This window comes from Panthera pardus, unplaced genomic scaffold, assembly GCF_024362965.1.
Source record: "Panthera pardus isolate Hobbes unplaced genomic scaffold, ASM2436296v1 HiC_scaffold_24, whole genome shotgun sequence".
NCBI lineage: Eukaryota > Metazoa > Chordata > Mammalia > Carnivora > Felidae > Panthera > Panthera pardus.
Window position 1 is genome coordinate 71,130,338 of NW_026526810.1, and position 24,644 is coordinate 71,154,981.

Sequence of the window (24,644 nt, forward strand, 5' to 3'; positions counted from 1 at the left end):
ACTTTAGATTCTTATAAGCTGCCCGAGTCCACAAGTTGCAGATAATGGCATGTCTGCCTAGTAGAAGACCATACCATAAGACTACACCATAATAACAAGACTAGAAAGTTCAACTCAGAAAGATCCTCCAAGGGAAGGATAAAACTTCTTGCACAACAACCCAGAATCAGTTTTATATTATGAAGCTTTTTTTCCAAAACATGGACTATTTTTTTTTTCTTTTCATACAAACATATTACTTAGAAACCCTGAGATTTCTCACAATTCCTATTAAGAATTAAAGATTTTGGGGGCACCTGGGTGGCTCAGTGGGTTAAGCGCCCGACTCTTGATTTCGACTCAGGTCATGATCTTACAGCTTGTGGGATCGGCCCCCGTCAAGCTCTGTGCTCACAGCTTGGGATTCTCTCTCCCTCTCTCTCTACCCCTCACCCAGCTCATGCTCACTCTTTCCCTCTCTCAAAATAAATAAGTTTTTAAAAAAGAAGAATTCAAGATTTTCCAGCAATTATTTTTTAGATGTCTGAGAACATGCTGAAATTTATAATCGTCATATTACAAAGATTTTTTGATATCATAGTTTTTGGTTCTTTACAATGCTGTAGTCAGTATGCATTTTTACTAGATGTACCTTCCCAAGAAGCTATACCGTCACTATACCTGAATCCATCTCAAAGCAGATAAAGAAGTACCACACTGCATGCAATTATGAGATGTAAACATTTTTTTTTACGTTTATTTATTTTTGAGACAGAGAGAGACAGAGTATGAACGGGGGAGGGTCAGAGAGAGGGAGACACAGAATCTGAAACAGGCTCCAGGCTCTGAGCTGTCAGCACAGAGCCTGACGCGGGGCTCGAACTCACGGACCGCGAGATCATGACCTGAGCCGAAGTCGGCCGCTCAACCGACTGAGCCACCCAGGCGCCCCGAGATGTAAACATTTTAATATCAATGAAGTATGGATGCATCTCACAATTTATGGCATGTCACAGATAATTTGCAGCACTTGTTTTTCTGTCTTTATGATCTATGAAATAATGGTGCACATTACAATGGACAATGTATTCAATTCAATTAAACAAACTAACCCTTCACTTCTTCATTCAATCACTTCAAATTAATAATGTAAAGCCCTGATTATCTAAACACCAAACTGTCTAAAATTTAAGAACATCTTCTAAGTTCAGAGCTCTTCTCACAAAGATAATAAACTACTTAACTTGACCAAAAAGAATCGGTTTCTAGTGCAAAGAACAAGAAGGACACATACCAGTGTGTTGTTTCATAGAGTCTGGGCAAGGAAAGTACTTATGCAGCTATATAGACATGTTACTTGACCTTTACAAGTTGGCCATGAATGATATAGAAAGGCTATTGATGCCTATGGCCAAAATATTTTGCATGTGTCAGGGCCAGCTCTGGCTTAGACTGCAAATGAACAGCTAAGCTCCATAAGAAATATAAGAGTATGAAACCAACTAAACTTCATATTCAATTAAGAGAGCTACAAGGTGCTTTCCTGACAACGAGTTTATACACCTCTGGCAGACGGCTCAGAACCCGGATGAGGGCTACGGCATTATTCCTGAGGAAGGACAGGCAACTTGTCGTAACCCTGGGTTCCTGATAACACACTCAGAAGCACTCTTCAACCAACACAGCTTTCTTAAAAATTATATTTGTAATTAGGGGTGCCTGGGTGGCTCAGTTGGTTCAGTGTCCAACTTTGGCTCAGGTCATGACCTCGCAGTTCACAAGTTCAAGCCCTGCCTCAGGACCTCTGCTGTCAGAATGGAGCCCACTTCAGATCCTCTGTCCCCTGTCTCTCTGCCCCTCCCCTACTTGTGCTCTCTCTCTGTCTCAAAGATAAATATTTTAAAAATTCTATGTGTAATTAATGTCAATCCTACTTTTTTATTTTGTTTTTGTTTTGTTTTGGTTCCAAACAAACTGTGTTTCACCTGGGACAAACACTTACTTCAAACAGACCAGTAGAGAAGAGAAGACCAGGGGATTGTACTTGCTTCATTGTGATTGATAGTTCTGCCCTATAGGAAAGGACAAACGTATTCCATTTGGCCAGTTGTATCTATTAGAGCTAATCTGTGGGAAAAAAGTAAAAGACATAGAAAGAAAACGTAATAAAAACAAAGGGAAAAAGAAAGACTGTAACAGAGCCCATCATCAAGGCCAGCAATAGCAGGGACTTCCGTGACAGCTATTACAGGGGGTGACAAGGTGGCAATCACCAGACATTTTAACAGGAGAGAAGACTGTAATGGAATCAAAAGATGAAACATCTTTGCAGCTGAGAGATCCAAACAGTCATCTGCATCAATTATTTTTATAGGCCCATACTATACTCATAGTAAATTTATGAATGAATAAGTGAAAGAAAAACACTGAATATTTGTAGCCTACACAGACCCTATCTAACCTCTGATTATGCCTCTCTTAATGCCAGCATTCTTAAATACATGAGATCATTACAGTGTGTTTATGGTAGGAAAGAGATATGGTAATACTATATTTCCTTAAAAAGCATTTTGCTTATTAATTTGTTTTAATGTTTAACTTTCCCAACTAAGAAGTGAGCTCAAGAAAGGCAGAGCATTGTTTTGTGATTTTCAGAGGTTTTTTTGTCTCCTTTTTTCAATGCTGTATTCTCAGCACCAACAATAATGCCTGGCATATATCATAATATACATAGTGGCTGATAGATGTTTGTGGAATAAATGAACAGGGTACATATTATTTGGGAGCTTCATAAAATTAATCGTATCATGATAACATTAAAAATAAAATATTTCATTTTCCATAAGACTGAGTAATACAGCAAGTTCAGAAATTTACGGCCTAGTCTTCTGCCAGCTGAAGGGTATTTCAGCTTGATAATTAAAGAGAAGGTTTATACTTTCAAGAAGCCCTTCCAAATATGCCAGCACAAATACTTAAATAAAGTCAGATATACTCCTTCACAGCCCATCAGCACACTCATAGGACGTGAGGGCATGGACTATAAGTAGACACGGATGGTGTTGGGTTCTATTTCTCAGGGCTACAAAAGCCATCTATAGAGTGGTTAATAAAGTTCCCATACCTCCTCTGAAGCCAGGGATGGGATGCACTGAGTTAGCACCGACGCAGAAGGCTAGCTAGCTCTTGTGGCTGAGTGCCAGTGGAGGGCAGCAGAGAGCTACTTGAGTGAAAATACCTTCAAGAGGAAGATTTAACAGCTCCCAGCTGAGAATAAGGTCCTTGGCCAGATCTACACCGCACTATTGACCAGGCAGCCCGCTTGGAAAACCTGACCACAGGGTAGCCAGCAAAAATGGAGTTCCCAAATACGTTAACATATGAAGCCAAGAAGCAAAGGAGATGGGCAGGAAACAACGCCAGGATACTGAGGATAATCTGGACTCCAGCTAAGCACAACTCATTGGAGCCATTGATTCAGATAGCAATCTCTCTCCAGAGCTGCTGAAACAGATGATGTCTCGCATTCATTCCGACTCCAAAATCTTACATCCCCAAGATCATTAACAAGCATGTTTTAAGTACAATATTTTTGCAAAGAAGACCTCTCCTGTAGGAAATAGAAATAATATATTAAGAATATAACATTGTTAGCATTAAGAGGATAAGATCATACGTGAAGGAAGATTAGCAAGCACAGAGTCTCTCTTGTTACAAGCAGTCCCTAGAATCCTCCAAAAGTTGAAACTTCTCACATATGTGTGGCGGAAACTTTGTGAGGCCTAACAAACAGTAGCAGGTTCAATCAGTTACCCGGGTCTCACCATGAGGGCCCCCACCCTAAGGACAACCAGGAGTAACATGCACCCCCTCCAAGGCCAGGATTCATGCTCCTTTTCTGTGTATTCCTAGTGATGTGAGTTTAGGTCACCTAGGTAACCTCTCTAGGTCAGTTTCCTCACTTCTATTTTATTTGTTTTTTAGTTTGAGAGAGAGAGAACACGCAAACGAGGTGGGGGAAGAGAGGCAAGGGAAGAGAGAGAGAGAGAGAGAGAGAGAGAGAGAATTAAAACAGGCTCCATGCTTAGCAGGAGCCTGACACGGAGCTCGATCCTCGACCCTGGGATCATGACCTGACCTGAAACCAAGAGTTGGCCGCTTAACCGACTGAGCCACCCAGGAGCCCCAGTTTCCTCACCTCTAAAATAAAAAAGAATATCTATCTCTATTGGGTCTAAAGGAATTCACAGAAGAAAGCAAGCCTTGTTAATTTTATACAAATACGCAGTATTTTTATCGTCAGTCTGAGTAGTAGGAAAAGCAGGAAGATAACCTAGAGAACAGAAAAGCATCTAAAAACTAAACCTTTGGCAGATTCAGAATTTTCTTTGTAATGAACCTTGTTCTTTCTATTAATCCAGGTCAGGAGAGTTCCTCCTCACTGGAACTCATGTTAAATGATGAGTGTATTTGCATTATGGCGTAATATTTTCCTCCTGTTCACAGTCTTCTCCTTGCTAAATGTGTATAATGATGTTCCAAGCCAGATACAAGTGGGAGATATTTTACTGCCGCCTCCTGAAGGAATTTATTCATAGGGTCACAGAAGCCGGGAGGAAATGTGGGCTGTTTGCCGCCAGAATACTTTGGCTCTGGTCCCCCTTCCCCCCAAAATTAATAGCAATAATAATCATTAAGGATATGGGAACGTGTTAGAGAAACTCAAATACAGCTGCCTCAGCTTTGTGTTAGTTTAGTCCCATTCCTATGCTGTGATGTTTCTGGATGGACAGCAAGAGAGAGCTGAGTGCATACCAACGCCTGAATGAACATTAACTGGAAAATCTATGAGTTTTGTCGTTTATTTTAATTTTTTTAAGTTTATTTATTTGGAAAGAGAGAGAGAGAGAGAGAGCAGGGGAGGAACACAGAGAGGGAGAGAGAGAATCCCAAGCAGGATCCGTGCCGTCAGCACAGAGCCTGCTGAGAGGCTCGAACTCACGAACCATGAGATCATGCCCTGAGCTGAAGCCAAGAGTCGGACGCTTAACCGACTGACCCACCCAGGTGCCCCAATTTGTGTCATACTTTTAAATCAAACAAAGGAGAAGATGGGAGGGACATGACGAAGAAGATTTCATCAGTTCTTTTAATTCTTACTTCTGATGAGATGCCTAACTGGAAAATTCAGAACTGACACTGAAAGGTCACAAATGACAACAGGGGCAAAAACAGAAAGTCTTCCTGAATGAGGGTTCCTGGTTTATTGACTTATAGCTCTTTGCAGCTATAAGGGACAATGGAGAGTTCAACCTACTCATTTCTATAGGAGGAAACTAAGGCCAAGAGAAGTTGGGTGACCAGTTCAGATTCTCCCAAGTATTAACAACAAGTCCAGTTATCTTATTAGTTTAAAATACTACATAGCTAAATAGCTAGCATGCCACTCGATGACCAAACCCCATAGTAAAGGCACAGAAATTGTTGTTCAAAAATAAAATGGAATAAAAAATTGGCCCCCGTTAAAGTTACAAAACATGGATCTCTATATTCCAGTAGTCATCAGCTGCTTTGCTAATATGAAATTAAACACACTTATGCTTCAGTGAGTACGTGCACAAACTACACCCACACACATGGCCAATTTATAAAGTCATAGGGAATGAGATGAATTCTTCTGTTACCTCTGTTTAAATTGTTAAATGCCAAGAAAATGCTAAAATTGTTATTCTGAAAAGTCCTGGGCCATTGCTAAGTCTCTGCCATTGTTAAGACCTCACCAGTGCCCAGATATTCCATTTAAGGAGATGGCGTCCAACTGGGAATGGGAATCCCATTTCTTCGAACTTCAAAACATCTTGAGCAAATATGATATAGGCAGAGAATATATGTGGTAACTTAAAGGAGGGGTTATCTTTAATATGTTTCCTGATATTGACTAAATAGCAATCTCGAATCAACTAAATGGTTGGTCCAGACCAAAGGAAATCTCAAGAATTTCTTGATTTTCCAATTTTACTAAGTATTTATGTATTAATACATTTGATTATAATTTGGAAAATTGGTTAAATAAAGTACACTGCCCAAAAGTATTTTTTAGAACGTCTCCTGACATGGAATTTAAAACATTTTGAAGAATTTTCTTGCAATTGCCCTGTGTGCAGACACCCGAGGTAAACGTCTTTTCCTCTCTATATATTACTACCATAATATAAACTCAGTAAAACATCCTTTGATATCAAGAGAGTACTGTTTTCCAGACAATCAAGATTAATTAGAAAAACCACAGGTCTCTCTCCTGTGAAAATCCATTCCTCAGTAAACTATCCCACACCTTCATCACTACTATTGAGCGTTATGGTCACTAGATGTCGCTGCTGTCGTTTGAATCAGATTTTCTTCCAGCTTTCCAGAAAAAAAAAAAAAAAATCTTATGGTTTTGGGAATTGTTTTTATTGTTGTTGATATTTTGGTAAGTGGATGCTATTTTATATATTAATGAATGCAGATCACTTATGTCTTAGATGAAGAGAGAAAGAACCGGAAAGCTGAAGTAACTTGCCTAAGGATCCATAGGAAGAGACTGGTAGAACCAGAGGTGTAAAACTCTGCTCTCATGTCTATATAGGTTTTTAAAAAGCAAAAATGTTCCCGATGGGAGCCATGAAGACAATAATCTTTTTAAACCAAAACCCAATGAGTAATACTTACTACGTATAAAGTTAGTTTTGTTTTATTTTCTCCCCGATGGCCTTCTCCTTGGAAACTTGATACATGTGAATCATGAGAACACATGATTTTCTCAGGCCAGACTTTAAAAGAGTAAGAGAATATGACAAAAGCCATCATCTAGGTTCAGGTGATTCCTTCCTTCAGACAGTCTCCTCCATAAAGTTATTAAAACTAGACAAACGTCCATGACACATAAACAATCCTATACAGAGAGCATCTCCAACCCAGCTTTCCAGCCATCAGAAAAGAAAACCAGTAGAGTTTTCTTCAGAAGGCTAGGGCTAAGAAGGATACAGAGGCAGCTGTGAATGCAGTCCTGAGCTGCTTTCACAGACTGAAGTGAGGAGGCAGAAAGGAAAGATGAAGGCAAGTTAACTGATGGAGGCAACCCAGTGCCGTGGCTGAAGCATCCATTTATTCCTGTTCCTGAGGGAAAACCAAAAATGTACAACCCCTTGGGTGGGTTGACAGGCAGGAGATAGAGGAGAGGGCTCTCACACTCTCGCTGAAACTTGTTGGACCCCCTTGTTGAGCCCCCAGAGGGGGAGGGAGGAATGGACGTGCCCTGAAAAGAAAAGAAAAAGGAGCCAGCATCGCGACCAGCCTTGGGAAAATCTCCACAGATGAGCATTTTTGTGCGTTAAGTGGCCCGCATTAGCAGCCTAAACACGTAGGGGAAGGCTAACATCGCCTGTTAATATGATGCGGGAGAGCAACGCTAGACCTGGCATTTGAGAGTGGAAGCGCCACTTTTCACCAAAAACCAAAAGAAACATTTCTGAGGGTTTCAGTTCTTGGGGATTGGGTGGAGTGAGTTTTAGGGCGAGCCTCGTTCCCTGGGGCCAGGCATGTACTGGGTGACCAGTTTTAGAGGCTGGTTGTTTTATATAGTGTACACACGCACACACTTATTTCAACTATCTTTAAAAAATAATAACAATGATGATAAAGCGTCTTAGTCCGAGGTTCTGAGGTCGCCTCTGGAAGAAGGGAAAGGAAGAATCATCCCTGGGATGTCTCCTTTAAGCTCCAGCGTTGGGACTGAGAACAGACGAGGCGGTTCTGAAACTCTGCATAAAAATGGTCACCTCCACCCCTTTCGAGCCGCCTCTTTTCTCTGACACCCAGAGAGACCGGGATAGGGATAACGACAGGAATAGGGATAGGAGAAGGGATGGGGTGGGGGACGGGGAGAAGGCGGAAGGCAAAGGTGAGAGAAATCGAGGAAGAAAAAAAAAAGAAGAAAAGGAGGGAAGGGGAAACAGATGAAATTAAACCCAATTGAATTCCAATTATTTATGAGTTTTCTTTCTCCCCCCAAACGAATTAACCTTGCTTGTTCCTTCCCTGCCTTTCTAGCAAACTTTCAGCTTGAACAGTGTTCTGGATACCTTAAAACAAAGCAAAACAAAACTTTGGACGGGTTGGGGGTTAGAAATGCCTGCAAGCCGGCGCGCGGATGTCCACAGTTTGCTTGCTCGGGAATCAACCAGCCGTGGAACTCACGGATCACCCTCGTTACTTTTCTTTCCCTAACCCCTTCGCCCTCCCTTAGCATCTCCTTTCTCCAAGACAGGAGTCGGAAGCAGCCAGGCAAAGACCGGGAGTGAGGTTGGCTTTTTCTGCGCAAGAAGCCGATAGGATCCACCGAGACTAAAATGCGGAAAGGCCCCTAGTCCCTGCGGGCCCAGCCTCAAATTTCCCCGTACACTGTGGAAGTTTCTCGAAACTCCGGGACTCGGTGTCAAGGCCTGGGGTTTCTCCCGGGCTGCTCCCCCCAGGCCACAGGGGTCACCCATCTAAACCTAGTCTCCCCTCTAATGCCTTTACCTCAGCACCTCAAGCAACCCGTTTGGAAAATCAAAGGACCCGTTGGGCTCGAAGAACTGATTAAAGAGAACCAGGATCTCAGATCTTCGTGTTTGGGGGTGCAGGGAAGCGTGGACTGAGGAAAAGTCGGGAAAAACCCCGCGGTAAGCAACTGGCGGAGAGAGGAATCCGGGCTGGTCTCTCCGAGAAAGCCCTAAAAAAGCATTGCCATGTGGTGGTGCCGGCATCAGGCGTTGCTTTAGGAGCCCCGAATTCAGGCTGCTCTAGACGAATTTTGGATAAAAAATGGATTATCGCTCCAGACCCAAATATTCCCTGACCTGTTTCCCAATGCGCTCTGGCGCTTTGCTGGGAGAGCACCGCGCCGCCGGAGACTTGGCGCTTCTGTCAATTGCACGGAGCAATTACTAAGAAAATATTGTGACGATGTTGTAGGGCGGAAGGGGATGTGAGGGGGTGTGGGAGGGGGAGGTAGTTTGGAGAGCGATTTGCAAAGGAATATTAAGTTTGATTCCCGAGGTCACCACGGGAAAACGGGTTGGCGTTGGGTGAGCTGCAGACCTCTTCCTCTAGGTGGCGGATGTTGGTACGCAAGCACAGGCGGGTGCTGACTCCAAACACAGGATTAAGCTTCTTGCCGGCTTTAAAAAATAATAATAGTAATAATATAGAGGTGTGGGGCTGTTTTTCCCCCTTTTGGGTATTTATTTATTGTAGGGAAAAGTCATTGATTTTCCTAGGCAAACTGTGTTTCTCCTTCACTTGGTGGAAAATAAAAACTGTTTGAATAAATAAGTTATTTCTGAACATTTTGTTGTCAAAGTGTTAAATGTTCCCGTCATTTTTATTCAAACACTAACATGATTACAGCCAATTATATATTCACCAGTGTTCTTTATTTTAGAGTAATTGTACTTGTCACTAATAAAACAGAGGCATAATGGATCGCTACTGTTCTGGATTTTCAAGCAATTTTGTGTAATTTGATTGAATTATACATCTTATCTGCTACTTTTTTATTTTTATATTTGGGGATCCTATTTTCTTGAAAATTGCAGCTCTATGCTTGTTTTGTTGTTTCTCCAGTAACGTACACTTCGGTAACACTGATAAATAGAAAGAGTCCCTTTGAAATGTCAAAAATCAGCTGTTTCTTTCCCCACCCCTATCCCCACCCCCTCCCTGCACTTCAGCGCGGGGAAGACCTGAACTCTGGCTGCCAGGCAGTCTGAGCCAGTGGGTTCGCTTACCCGAAAAGTCCAACGCCAAGGCAAATTCCCCATTCACCCCAAAGGCAGCCGTCTCCCTGCCTGGAGTCTTTGGGGTTTTGTCTCTTTCCTGTAATGATACTGTTGGGTGTCTGGAGCTTTAAACATGCCAAGACAAGCCGACCATGGGTTCAGTTTATGTGGAATATGTATCAAGGGAAAGAGGAGGCACAGCACAGCCAAAAGATAAACTGTATACATTACTCCAATTACACAACCCCCAAATGTCCAATCTACCCAACCGCCACCCCCCGGCAACCCCGACCCAGCCGTAATTGCAATTATCTGTCTACTGGCCTACGTTCTCCTTCCTTTCAGATACACCTAGAGAACTGGGATCGATAGTTTCTTCCTCCTTTTTTTAAAGACAATTTCAATTAAAAAAAAAATACATTTAAAAGACACAAGCATCCACCCAGTGTTGACATATCTGAACAAACCAAGAAACAAACGTGACAGCAAGCAGACAGGACATAGGATTTTAAGAGACCATCTCTGCAAGTGAAGGAGCAGAGAATGTGCAGTTCTTCTCCCAATAAATCCCTCCAGTTCCTAGGACACGACTCAAACGCCCCGCTAGGAGCTGCAGCTGCGAGAATGAGCCAAAGGCTCTGACAAGTGCCTTGTGTATGACCCAATATTTATCAATAACAACAACAACAACAAAATCAAGTGAAACCAAGGCTGGGGATTTTGAACTGCTTCTAAAGCCCTGGCGTGGATACGCACGTGGGCGAAAAACATCGCGGGAGATGAGTTGGCTCCATTTGTCCGCCCTGGGGAGCAATCTTGGGGCAAAATCCAGTGCTAATTGATCCCAACCAGCCACACTATCAGCTGAAAATGTTCAAGGAGACAAAGAATGGAGAGTGTGTGCTAAAGATACCTAAGCATTCTTCGAGTAAATCGCGGTGTGTGATCAATTGCGTGCGCGTGCATATAAACAGGCAAAGGGAACTACTTCTAATTAATGAGAAAAATAACGTTTCGTGTGTGACTCCGGACTTGTTTAAAATCTAGTGTCTCCCATCCTTTGCTTTGTGGTCGGGCTTGCAACTTCCTCCGGGAAAACCCGCGGGCCCAGTTTAGTGTTCCGAGCTGGAGAGCAGACGCTTAGCCCAATTAGGGGCCGTTTCTCTCATCTCCTGGGCTGTTTACTCCAAGGCCAAAGGGTAGGCCGCTTGGGCAGCGATCCCAGCGCAGCGTTGGGTGTCGCCGGCGGCCGCCGCGGCAGGAGTTGGGACAGCTTCGGAGCGAGTGCGGCGTCGCTCAGCTCCTAGACAGCGCGCAGCCGCCGCCTGCCAGCTTCACAGGCTGCTCTCCAAAGGAGCTGGGGCTTTTGCAGCGTTTCCGCTGCTTCGTGGCCTCCTCTGTCTTATCGAACAAGTTCGTGCCCCAACGAGAAAAGAAAAGAGTGAGTGGAAAAAAAAGAAAGAAAAAGGAAAAGAAAGAAAGAAACCTCTTCGCCGTGGCGATTCATAGTTCACACGCTCACGAGGCAAACTTGCCGGCTGGGCTTTTTTCATGAACAGTACTTGATCTCCTTCGTGCCTTAGGACAAACCCAGGAGGAAGATACTGAAATTGGTAAACAAGAATCTAGGATTGTTTTTAAAAGAAAAGTGACCCCCCCCCCGCACTACTTTTGTTGTAGATTCTGAAACGGGGGGTCTGGTGGGTTTGTTCCCCCTGCTAACGGGAACTTGCTCCTGACGCCATTCTGCGTCTAGCTTACCCTGGCCGCTCCTTTCCTCCCTGCGCGCGGCTTCTTCCAAAGGGCAGGAGACAAATAGGGGTACAACTGCCCTCCCCGACTGGGTTCAACATCCCGTACACGTAACTGAATATGCGAATTAACTTCGCCTACACGAACCCTAGTCTTTTAACTCGGATCTGTGCTTTATACAAATAATAGGCTTAAAACCATCAACTGGTCTCTCGCTCTTTTTTTTTTTTTTTTTTCCGCGTTCACCGTAGCAGATGACCTCTTAGCCCAAAAATACTGATCTGTGTGTGTGCTTCCGGTATGATGTGCAAACACGAGACATCTCGTCTGGAAAGGTAACTGTAAGGGGGGAAAATCCGGAAATGAAACCTAAAAGCAGGTCCTCTAAGCTTGACTGCGCTCGGCAGGCTCCAGCGACAAAGGAGCGCGGGGCAGGCGCGCGGGTGTGCGCTGGGAGGAGCGGTGCGGTGCGCGGGCCCGGGAGCCGGGACTCGGCGACCATCCTCTCCGGGAACTGCCAGGGTAGTACAGCCTCTAGGGGCGTGAGCGGGGGAGGGGGAAGATCCGGACCTTTTGGGAAACGCAGCTCCAATAGATTCTCCACCGCTGTTAGGAGGGGGGAGGAGGAAGATCTTCGGGAACCGCAGTTCGAGAGCGAGGAGGCAGGTGGGTATGAGGTAGGCAGGAAGTCAAAATGGGCTCATTGGTTTGTCCATTTGGGGTTTTAGAAAGGGAGGTGATGTATTGGATTAGCAAATAGTTTGCTTTCTCCCATTTGACTTTCCCCAGGAGAAGAGGGACTTTGTGATGGGAGGGCTCTCTGCGTGCCTCCTGGCCTGCCCACCCCAGCGCTTGAAGTTTTTTCTCTTCCCTCATTCCTTCACAGACTACTAGTAGGTACGAGTGTGTTTTCTCAAACACACTCATCACTCTCCAATACGGACTTTGGGCTGTTCAGTGCTCTTCCTGTACCTTTGAGAGTTGCCCATCTAAAACCCGAGACTGAGTAACACCCATCCGTCTTCCCTCACAACGACTGGAGTATGGAGGGCCTTTAGAAGGGTGCTTCAAAATAGAGCAGAGTGGATGCACCACATTCTCGGAAGACTCTAGAATACTTCCCAAAGTAGATTATTCAGGCTTCTACGGGAAATCAAACTGAAGCTCCAACTAATTAAGGAGAACAGTGACAGGATAGTTAGGAACTCAGCATTTTGAGGCCTGTAAGTTCTTCTTTCAGCCTGATATATATTTATGAAATCTTTGTTTTTCTCCCTCTTTTGGTGTCCCATTGATGGAAAATCCATTATCTTGTGTGCTGACTTTTGCCCAATCTCAATTCCTCCCTTTTCAGATAGACTCCAGAGTGAAAGCTAAAGACCTCCATCATACTCGTTTACCATCCCCCCTCCAACTCTTTGTCTTTCTCTTTAGCATTTCCTGACCCCTTTGAAGGATGAGCTGTGCCATTTCCTAGGGCAACTAGAGGAGAAAAGGGACCTCTCAGCGGGTTTGCCCAAAAGGTGTGGGATCATTTCTCCCAATTGGATCAGGTCAAGAAATGTAACATGCTTGCCCTCACCTCACACTACCAGGGACTCAACTCCTGAAAAGTGTCTACCCTCGAAGGTCTTGACCAGGCTGGCAAATAATGGGAAACAAGTAAGGGGTAGTGGGCATTTCATATTTATGAAAAATGTGTAGAATATTTGAAAGGTTCAGAGAGACTTTCCAAAAGTCCTTCGACCCTAGGGTGAGACTATTGCATTGTCGATCTCTGTGTCTCGCTCTCCACAGGGTAATATTAGGAAGAAGCTACTCCCGAAGTGTATTTTGTCGCAGATTTCCTGCAGTTCCTTTGGATGAATATGCACTTGCCTTCAGAGAGCCTGAAACCTCTGACGAGTCAAAACAAAAACAAAAACAAAACCTGCCTGGGGAGTCCCAGGGGTCTCTGTTCAGGCCTTCTTCTTCTTCCTTTACCTTGGACTTTCTCACTTCCAAAGCTTCGATAGCTTATGCCAGTTTAACATTTCGACTCTCAAATATGAGGCTCTCCCATAGTTTTTTTTTTTTTTTCTCGAGGTTCTCAAGCAAAATTGCCTGTGCCACAATGTTATGATGGAAGGATGCTGAAATGACAGGCCTAGTAGACGCTTGTCTTAATCATCGGCTTCTTAATTTAGTTTTAGTGCTGTGTGTGTGCGCGCGCGTGTGTGCGCGCGCACGCACACACACAGGCTCGCACACATGTGCGCGCCCCCGGAGGTATTGGGGGTGCGCGCGTGCGTGCTGACAGCAGCCGCTTGACAACCTGCAGCTCCCTAATGAGTGACGAGGCAGGGCTGCTGCAGAAAAGTAACACTTCCCTGGTGTGAAGACCTCTTACTGAGAAGTTTAGTTCACTACTGTTCTCGCAAACCTAATCGTGTAACCTGTAACCAAAACCCACAGAACAAGGATACAAGACGCTAAAGAGTAACTTATAATCACTAAATGTTAGCACCATTACCTGCTGTTAGGAAGCGATTGCAGACCTCGCTCGTCAGTCTCTGGAAATACCTGGATGCCTCTGCACGAGTTCCACTTGTTCCCAAACGTCACGGGGTCAGGGACTCCCTATGCATCTGCAGGAAGAGAGCTTTAGCCAGAGCTTGGTGCCACTCCAAGGACACTCTGTCCAGGGAGCCAAAAGCAAAGTGGATTTTAGGTAAAAATGGCCCTCCCTCCTTTAGCCAGCAGATACTAAGGGGAAAAGAAGAAGTGAAAAAACCGACAGAAAGCGGGGGGGAAGCCCTTAAAGAAGACTTAATGTAACACCGCCAAATGGAAAAACTAAATGTGCTGCTCCCTACTCAGATACAATAGGCTGTGGTGCCTTGGTTATTAATTAAAAGTAGAGATGAAATCATCTAGTTCATACCCCAAGCAAGTCTTCTGTTGGGACTGCTCACTCTTTATGAGGCCTGTCCTCTTTTCGGGGGATGTGGTGGGGTAGGGACTGCAGACAGAGAAAGAAAGATATTTACCCCTGTATATACCAGAAATTTACATTTGCTCTGACTTCTCTTTGATTCATCAACAGTGCACATTTATAGATGTTTGTGTGTGAGAGATCAAGATTAAGCTAATGATGAGAAACTAGTAGAATTATACAGAATTTGTTTTAGATCTCAGACCACTGGATGCCCTCTGTCTTCTGAAAGTAATCACAGAGACTGAGGTGGAAATACAGAATTGGGGCTTCATGTGTTTAGGACCGAGGTCCCGAGGTGGACTTGGGCAGCCCTTCAAATCCAATTTGCACCCAAATTGACCAGTAGGATTTACAAAGCTCCATCCAGGGACTTTCAACTTGCACAATGCTCTGCCCAAGAACCCCCTCCCCCTCCATTTCATCTAGTAGCAGTTCTAAAAAGAAGCCATTGCTGAGACAAATGTGGGCTGCTGAGTAAATACTGCATGTTTTGTTGAACAAGCCTACCCCCACACCTATATATTATACAGTACTCTATCTCACCATAAAGTCCAATTAAAATTATTAAAAGAATCATAAAATCACTTCCCCCCAAATTGCAAATGACCTCTGTCATTAGGGAGACTAGATCTTTAGAGTGATTATATTAAACTGTATTCTATTCCTACACAAATATCCTATTTTGAAACTTGCATCCATGCAACCCTTAAAATAATATAACACATTCTTAATTTGCATGCACAATATTTTCCCAGTCAATATCAGCTCATGGCACATAAGACCAGATTACTACAGCTCTCATTAGCAGACCCCAGTTTTTGCTTTTTGAAAGTAAACAAAAGAAAAACTTATTTTCACCTGCTAAATTTTTATGCAAGATTACAAAACAATGCACACTCAGCTTTGACCTAAGAAACACCTTAAAACATTAAAAATTCATCAGTCAGTGCTGGTGTTGTATTCAAGGAATGCCCCTCCAGTTTGCTGCTGAGCTCAGATTTGAATAAAATGTCCAATGTTAACAAACAATACCCACGTTTGGCACTTTGTGTATTAAATTGATCAAACAGATTTTAGGAGGCACAATGCACAATTTGTACAGACCTGATTGAGTTAATATAATATCAGCAAATTTTACATCGAAATGATTCTGTTTCTTTTCTTTGTGTTTAAAACCAGCACAGATTACAAATTTTAATGATCTGAAAATGTTTGGTATACAAAATCATGCTTATTTCAGTATTAGCAAAAACACAAGAAATTTTTCAACACAAACACCCAGCTGTGTCTATTTTAAAAGCAGTTCAATGACAGCTTGCACTTATGAGCATGCAATCAGCTAATTTCGCTTTTTTTTCTTCTGTGTTAATCAACACTTTCCTTCCTGCATATCAGAGTACAAATAGTATAGTTACTCCACATCAGTAAATGTTTACGTAACCTGTCCTTTCCCAAGAATCCGGTTACACCGAATCATTTCACGCTAGACCGACTACGAAAACGTACCGGGCCGTCCACCTCAGAGGGAGCCCTTGTGTGCCATTATAAGTGGTGATGCGAAGGGGGGTTGTGGGGGGAGAAACGGGGAGGAGTAGGTGGAGGAATGGAGTGAGGGAGAGGAATAGATGGAGGGGGGGGGTGCGAGCAGCAGGAGGGAGGAAGAGGGGAGGAGGGAGGAAAGTGAGTTGAGGAAAAGTAGGAATAACAGGCCTGAGGAGGGGAGTGAAAGGAGAAAAGCAGGCAGAAGGAGGAAGGCTCACAGAGCTCTCCAAACGGTCCACAAAGCCCATTAGCTCACCCGGCTCTAAGAAATTGGAGCTTAGAAGTCAATGTTTGGGGCCATGCCACTACCAACGTTGATAGCTGGGACCCTTGAACTTTCCCACATGTAAATAGAGCTTAAGTAAGGAAATATGTAGAAATAGGGGTGGGATACATATAGTAGAAGGGTAGATGAGGTTAATCCAATGTTCCAGGTTTCTTTTTGGTATTCGTGATAGATATTTTAAAAATCACTAGCTATTTGTCATGGTCTGTTCTTCTCTTCAGAGTTTATTCTCTCTCTCTTCCTCGGGATTTCAAGGTAGGGAGTGGGGTGGGGAGAGTGGAATAACTCCACATTAACCTGAGCATTCTTGTTTTCATCATTTGCATTCTTCGTTTTAGAACTGAACTTTAACAACACACGTAGGCATCGTTTTTTCTTCCTTCCTTTTCTTAAATACTAAATCTGCCAGTTTGAGAGTTTATCAAAGTGAGTAAATGTTTATATTTTATGATTATTTATTTTACAGAGGAGGGGGAAAAGTGCGTCTCATTTATGCTTCTCCTCCACCTCCCTCTTCTGTAGGGCTACATCCTCCGTAAAATGTGGTATGTTTCGTACCCATGTGGGATGAAACAGCCTTTGATCAGTGTGCTCCGCACCAAATTCCAATCCCTGGGAAATGCTGGGCCTTAGCCCTGCCCCTGGCCACGGGATCCTTTTAAAGCCCCCGAATCACAATCTCCCCACTCACTTCAGCCCTCAACCGAACCTTCCCAGTTCTAAAGCCCAAGAAGCTGGGAGTGTGGGACCCACGCACCCAAGGCTTCTAGTTGCCTTCCATCTGCATTCAGGGTGGGAAAGGGCTGGCTTCAGCATGCGGTTATTTCAGCATTAAGGCCCGCACAAATCAAAAGCATTTGAGAAACGGAAAGCAAAAAAGAAAAGAGGGGAGTGAAAACAGGAAGGCTTAAAAAAAAAAAAAAAAAACAACGGAAAGAAATAGCCGCCCACCCTTATTTTCCCTCCAATGTCAACAAGCAAAATGAAACATTTCCAGGGTGATCGCTCGCGGCTACTCGCTTCCAATTCGGATTAGAAGCTGAGGAGACGCTGGAGCGGCGGCAAGGAGAAAACGACACCGAGTCACCCAGCGTGTGAGCGACGATCTGGAGCAGGAGAGAAGGGGAAGGAAGAGGCACATAGACATAGCATGTGTTACCTGGTTTATTTCGAGATTGTTTGGTATTGTTTTCTCTCTGAGCACCCCTCATTTCGGAAGGCTATCATAGGCGCCCACCACTGAGCCGCCCCCGCCCGCCGCCGCCGCCGCCGCAGCGCCAGGAGCCCCAGGCCCGGCTTCCCGGCGGCGCCCGAGCTCCGAGCTCGCCGCCGCCCGGCCGCAGGAACCGAGTAAGTAACCCCTGTTTGGCCCCGCGCTCGCCAGCGCACTTCCTCCTCCTCAGCCCTCCGTTCCCAAACCTCCTCCAGACCCTCCTCCCCCAAGGTGTAGGGCACCCCCCCTCCCCACGCCAGGGGTGGGCCTTCCCTCCCCAGCCATCCCAAGCCTCGCTGCAGTGTTACCTACAAGGGGCACAGTTTTCCTACGGACTCAGAAATGCCGGAGCCGGGCCTGCAGGGCCGACTCGGGAAAGTGGCGCCTCGCCTCCTCCTCCATTTCCTGCCCTCTCCTTGCATCCTCTCCCTGCACTCCCACTCTTCCCTCCACCACCGCTGCCGCCGCCGCCCCCCGCTTTTAAAAATAACATTGAATACAAACTTTAATCAATAACGACCCATATTGACGCTCAAACGAAAACGACCCAATACAGTGAGAAGGCAGCCGGAAACGGGAGCTATTTGCCCTAAGACGGGGGGGATTTCGGCTGAGCCGACCCGCGGGGTGGAGCGGGTGGAGGGGGCGCCGCCAAGGGCCGCGGCGCAGCGTGCTCCCGGCGGCGTATCCCTACGCGGCTTCGCGCGGCCGCGAGGCCCAGGCCCGCGGCGAGGGGGAGGCGAGCGCCGAGGGGGCGGGAGCCTGCGGGCGGGGCGGGGGTGGGTGGGCCCGGGTCCGCCGATTGGTCGACGGCAGGAGAGACGCTCCCGCACGCCGCCGGCTCTGATTGGCCCAGCGGTAGGAAAGGTTAAACCAAAAATTTTTTTACAGCCCTAGTGTGCGCCTGTAGCTCGGAAAATTAATTGTGGCTATAGCCGCCTCGATCGCTGTCTCCCCAGCCTCGCCGCGGCCGCTCCGGGACGCGCCCGCCCGCCGCCCGGCTCTCCCCCCCTTTGGGCTGCTGCTGCTGCTGCTGTGACTGCTGCTGCGAGAGGAGGAGGAGGAGGAAGCAGCAGAAGGGGGGGGGAGCGGGGGGTGGGGGGGAGACCAAGAAGTAGAGTTGGGAGCGAGGGAGCTTCACCCCCGGGGCGGTGGTTGTTTCTTTTTTTTTTTTTTTTCCCTCTTTCTTTCTTTTTTTCTTTTCCTTTTTTTTTTTTTTTTTTTTTTCTTCTAATTCCTGAGGGGTGGTTGCTGCTTTTGCTACATGACTTGCCAGCGCCGGAGCCTGCGGTCCAACTGCGCTGCTGCCGGAGCGCTCAGTGCCACCGCCGCCGCCCGCGCCGCCCGCGCCCCGCTCGGCACCCACTGGTCGCAGCCGCCCGCCGCGCCGCTGTCCCGCTCCCGCGCCGCCGCCGCCGCCGTTTCCCCCCCGACGACTGGGTGATGCTGGACATGGGAGATAGGAAAGAGGTGAAAATGATCCCCAAGTCCTCGTTCAGCATCAACAGCCTGGTGCCAGAGGCGGTCCAGAACGACAACCACCACGCGAGCCACGGCCACCACAACAGCCACCACCCCCAGCACCACCACCATCACCACCATCACCACCACCACCCGCCGCCGCCCGCCCCGCAACCGCCGCCGCCGCAGCAGCAGCAGCCGCCACCGCCGCCGCCGCCCCAGGCACCGCAGCCCCCCCAGGCGCGGGGCGCCCCGGCAGCCGACGACGACAAGGGCCCCCAGCAGCTGCTGCTCCCGCCGCCGCCGCCGCCGCCGGCCGCCGCCCTGGACGGGGCCAAAGCGGACGGGCTGGGCGGCAAGGGCGAGCCGGGCGGCGGGCCCGGGGAGCTGGCGCCCGTCGGGCCGGACGAGAAGGAGAAGGGCGCCGGCGCCGGGGGGGAGGAGAAGAAGGGGGCGGGCGAGGGCGGCAAGGACGGGGAGGGGGGCAAGGAGGGCGAGAAGAAGAACGGCAAGTACGAGAAGCCGCCGTTCAGCTACAACGCGCTCATCATGATGGCCATCCGGCAGAGCCCGGAGAAGCGGCTCACGCTCAACGGCATCTACGAGTTCATCATGAAGAACTTCCCCTACTACCGCGAGAACAAGCAGGGCTGGCAGAACTCCATCCGCCACAACCTGTCCCTCAACAAGTGCTTCGTGAAGGTGCCCCGCCACTACGACGACCCGGGCAAGGGCAACTACTGGATGCTGGACCCGTCGAGCGACGACGTGTTCATCGGCGGCACCACGGGCAAGCTGCGGCGCCGCTCCACCACGTCGCGGGCCAAGCTGGCCTTCAAGCGCGGGGCGCGCCTCACCTCCACCGGCCTCACCTTCATGGACCGCGCCGGCTCCCTCTACTGGCCCATGTCGCCCTTCCTGTCCCTGCACCACCCCCGCGCCAGCAGCACTTTGAGTTACAATGGCACCACGTCGGCCTACCCCAGCCACCCCATGCCCTACAGCTCCGTGTTGACTCAGAACTCGCTGGGCAACAACCACTCGTTCTCCACGGCCAACGGCCTGAGCGTGGACCGGCTGGTCAACGGGGAGATCCCGTACGCCACGCACCACCTCACGGCCGCCGCCCTCGCTGCCTCGGTGCCCTGCGGCCTGTCGGTGCCCTGCTCCGGGACCTACTCCCTCAACCCTTGCTCCGTCAACCTGCTCGCGGGCCAGACCAGTTACTTTTTCCCCCACGTCCCGCACCCGTCAATGACTTCGCAGAGCAGCACGTCCATGAGCGCCCGGGCCGCGTCGTCCTCCACATCTCCGCAGGCCCCCTCGACCCTGCCCTGTGAGTCTTTAAGACCCTCTTTGCCAAGTTTCACGACGGGACTGTCCGGGGGACTGTCTGATTATTTCACACATCAAAATCAGGGGTCTTCTTCCAACCCTTTAATACATTAACATCCCTGGGACCAGACTGTAAGTGAACGTTTTACACACATTTGCATTGTAAATGATAATTAAAAAATAAGTCCAGGTATTTTTTATTAAGCCCCCACCCCCCCCCCCATTTCTGTACGTTTGTTCAGTCTTTAGGATTGTTTATTATTCTAACAAGGTGTGGAGTGTCAGCGAGGTGCAATGTGGGGAGAATACATTGTAGAATATAAGGTTTGGAAGTCAAAATTATAGTAGAACGTGTATCTAAATAGTGACTGCTTTGCCATTTCATTCAAACCTGACAAGTCTATCTCTAAGAGCCGCCAGATTTCCATGTGTGCAGTATTATAAGTTATCATGGATCTTTATGGTGGACGCAGACCTTGAGAACAACCTAAATTATGGGGAGAGTTTTAAAATGTTAAACTGTAATTTGTATTTAAGAAGCATTCGTAGTAAAGGTGCCCAAGAAATTATTTTGGCCATTTATTGTTTTGTCCTTTTCTTTAAAAAACTGTTTTTTTTTTCTTTTGTTTACTTTTAGACCAAAGATTGGGTTCTAAAATGCACTTGGTATGCTAAGTATTAAAAAACAAAACAAAAAAAAAAACAAAAAAAACAAAAAAAAAAGGAAAGTTGTTTCAGTTGGCAGCACTGCCCATTCAAATGAATCGGAAGGGGACAAAATTAATGATTGCCTTCAGTTTGTGTTGTGTATATTTTGATGTATGTGGTCACTAACAGGTCACTTTTATTTTTTCTAAATGTAGTGAAATGTTAATACCTATTGTACTTATAGGTAAAACCTTGCAAATATGTAACCTGTGTTGCGCAAATGCCGCATCAATTTGAGTGATTGTTAATGTTGTCTTAAAATTTCTTGATTGTGATACTGTGGTCATATGCCCGTGTTTGTCACTTACAAAAATGTTTACTATGAACACACAGAAATAAAAAATAGGCTAAATTCATATATATCTTGATACTTTTGTCTCTTTTATTAAGTAGAGCTAATTTTTAAAAGACCATTAAAGTTCTAGGGAATTCAAAAGGCTTTTTCAGCCAACTAAAATTTAACTGCTCCTTTCATTTGAACCGAGACTTTAAAAATGAAAATAGTATTTTTTTCCATTGTGGAATCAAATTTTACAAGGAGCAGGCCTATTTAATAAACACTAGCTTTAAAGAAAGTATAGGCTTTGCAGCTGATAATCTTCAAGTTTCTGTAGATATACAGCAAAAAAAGAAAAAACAACCAATAATTTACTTTTATGTGCATAGCTATTTACCTTGTGTTTATTTTCAAATCAGTTGATAGAATGCTTACTTTTTATATATTTTGTTTCAGGTATCTTGTTTATAGCATTTGGCAAATTATAAATAAATATATGTATATGGCTAGATAGAAGTAAATATAATGCACACATATGTAATATATATATAGACACACAGAGCCCTTCAGTTCAGGTACAATTTGCGCTATGAATGCTGCAAATATTTTTGTTTAAATATTTGTATTTATACTTTCTAAGTCAGCATTTATTTTTGTGGCTGTTTACCCACAATGAAAGAGTTCTAATAAAGATGTGCTGAAGTTGCAATATAGATTTGCTGAAGTGATCACCTGTTGTAATGACTTGCAGATCAATGTTTATATTTTATTTTTAATTATAACAACTTAAAATTCTAGATGTTCAGAAGACGTAAAATGCCTCTCTCTCCTTTTCTTTCATTTTTACAACATAGAGGTATTTATTTGATTCCCTTTTAAATATGTCTGTATAATTTAATCTAGAGATTTGTTCCTTTTGCTTACAGTCATAATTTTGTTTTAATTTACAATATACATATGCATGCATATATGCATATATATCAATCTGAAACAAAAATGAAAACATTTTTTGAATTGTTTCAGTATCCCAATTGCTATGACTCCAGAAAATAATTAGAAAACCTAAGTAAAAGATTTAGTAACTAATTGGATCCTGTGGAGAGTCTGTGGAGGACAAGTTGTTCATTTGTTACAATTGTATAGTCTGAAATGTGTTCTGCAGTAATGCAATAAGCTGGCTACTTCTTACAATGGGCCCAATGAAAAATAATCTGTCCCCAAGATGTTATCGGCAAACACTTAGAGAGTTGCTCAGGGAAAAAGAAGAAGGGAAAAAAAAAAAAAAAAGCCTAGGAGAGAAGCAAGCTGACTCAAATAGATTGAAATAGGAATGCAGAATAGTTAATATTAGGGCATAGGGATAGGTGGGTTGTGGAAGGGAGAGAGAGGAAGAGAAAAAGAGAAGAAAGGGAAAGAGGATCTTTAGTGGGGGCGGGAGCATCTCCCACTACCAAAAAGAAAGGAGAAAGAGAGAAATGCTATTTAAGAAAGAAAGTTAAAGTCCAGGAAAATTAAAAGAGCTGGAACCAAATATACACAAATGGGAAATCGACTAAAATAGACCAAGACAGCTAGTTTAATTATCTCCTTAAAGCAGACTGGACATGATTTTATTTTCTTAGTCATGAGAGCAGTTTCACCAGAGGTCCAACTTTCTTGAAATGTAACACTTCTTCAGAATGAAGCATGAAAGAAAATTCCACAAATAAATTGTTTTAGAAACCAAATTTGTGGCTGATATTAAAAATAGTAGAGTCCAAGTGAATGAGGTTAGGCAAGGGAAATCCCCCTTACATATTTGTGAACCAAAACAGCTCGAAGAAAAGCATGTGTTTAGACTGAAAAAGGTGATGATGTATTGTTTGCTTTTACCATGGATTTTATTTGTGGAAGTGAGAATGTACTGGCACAGAAGAAATAGTCTTTGGCCTATCAAAAGTTAAAAAGAAAGTTGAATTCTTCTATTGAGGCAAAGGGACATAGACATAGAAAAGTTCCTCCATGAGTTTTTTTTTTTTTTCTGGCCATATTAAATAAGTATACTTATTTGTGATAAATAAATGTTCATTTGCATGATTGAGAAATAGAATTTCAATGGCAAACTTTTCATTTTGAGGTCAAGCATAAAATTGACTTCTTTGAACTCATAGGAGCTAAGGACTGGAGTGGAAGTTCTATTCGGCTACATCTCCAAGTTACATATATAATGGATGTGACTAGAAGAATAGCTTGTTGAATACGCTTACAAGATAGGGAGGGGGATATACAGAGAGAGAAATTTGTGAAGGCCTCCTGAAGCCCAGTATGAACATTTCATTTATCTCCGTCAGTCCTATCATCTCTCAATTTATCTTTTTCAAAAGCATATGGTATTCTAGCATGTCATTTAATAGATTTTTTTTGCAAAAAGTTGGTTGTAATATTGTGTTGATATTTGTTGTCACCAACCTTTGCCAGTTAAAATTGGCTTATGCCAGAAAAACACTTCAAAACTTTTTGAAGATTTTCTTCTTTCAGACTTATAATTATTTTTAATGAGATGAAGGTTGCTCCTTTTGAGATTTTGGAACTGAAAATGATCATAACTTAAAACTCGAAACCCCAAATTGCAGTTTATCTCCAAGTTTCAGATATTTTGCTTGAATTTGTCTGGTATAGAGTTAATACAAGTCATTAATATATAAAGCATTGAGAAAAGGATTTAAACTAGAGCAGGGAGAGAATTCTTCCAAATATGTTTCTTCAGCTTGTTACAAAATTGGGAATCAAGTGAACATGAAGTCCAGAACTAGCAAGATTGAGCACAAGTATCTTTATGGCCATGGAAGATTTCATGTGGTTTATATGACTTGCATAAAATCAAGTGTAGAGAGACAAAAAGAAAATGAGTCATGTAGCATATTGGTATAGTTGTATATATTTAAGTTGGTGGATATTTCACCCAAATAGGTGGATAAATCAAATATATTTAGAGCTCTAAATATATAAATGTGGTTTTTAAAAACTGTGTTTCCTCCAACATTGTTGAGGAATTTGTGTTGAAATAATTTTGCTTTTGAGAAACTAATTTTATAAAGAGCTGAAGTGGCTAGTTGTGTTTGGAAGTAAATGCCTGTTGGAGAAATAGGCTAACAAAGGGTGAAGGTGAAGATCATTAGAGGTTTTAGAGCTGGCTGAGACGGGTTGCTGGGGTTGTATAACTGTGCCTGGAGGGCGGGGTTCCTGTACATTCCTACTTCACCAGATAACCTGCCCCCAACACCACTGCAGCTTCTGCCAGACAGATGGAACTCTCCAGCGTGAAAATCTGC

General features: G+C 44.8%; 1 protein-coding gene and 1 long non-coding RNA gene across 2 annotated transcripts in view; one reads left to right on the forward strand and one right to left on the reverse strand.

The window, feature by feature from the left end:
• LOC109254272 (uncharacterized) overlaps positions 1-3,584 on the reverse strand; it is a 36,059-nt gene extending 32,475 nt beyond the window's left edge. The window contains exons 1-2 of the long non-coding RNA XR_002074734.2: positions 3,104-3,584; positions 1,982-2,106 (exon numbers count right to left, since the gene is read on the reverse strand). This is a non-coding gene — a long non-coding RNA (uncharacterized LOC109254272). The remainder of the gene's footprint in view (positions 1-1,981; positions 2,107-3,103) is intronic.
• Positions 3,585-16,811: 13,227 nt separating this feature from the next.
• On the forward strand, positions 16,812-21,416 carry FOXG1 (forkhead box G1). Its single transcript, XM_053889316.1, has 2 exons — positions 16,812-17,689; positions 18,829-21,416. The coding sequence occupies exon 2, from the start codon at positions 18,996-18,998 to the stop codon at positions 20,460-20,462; it is 1,467 nt and encodes a 488-aa protein (XP_053745291.1). The 5' UTR covers positions 16,812-17,689; positions 18,829-18,995; the 3' UTR covers positions 20,463-21,416.
• Positions 21,417-24,644: the final 3,228 nt, after the last annotated feature.

Excerpts from the sequence above, each read along its gene's own strand:
- FOXG1 (XM_053889316.1), top strand. The coding sequence starts at position 18,996 with ATGCTGGACATGGGAGATAGGAAAGAGGTGAAAATGATCCCCAAGTCC.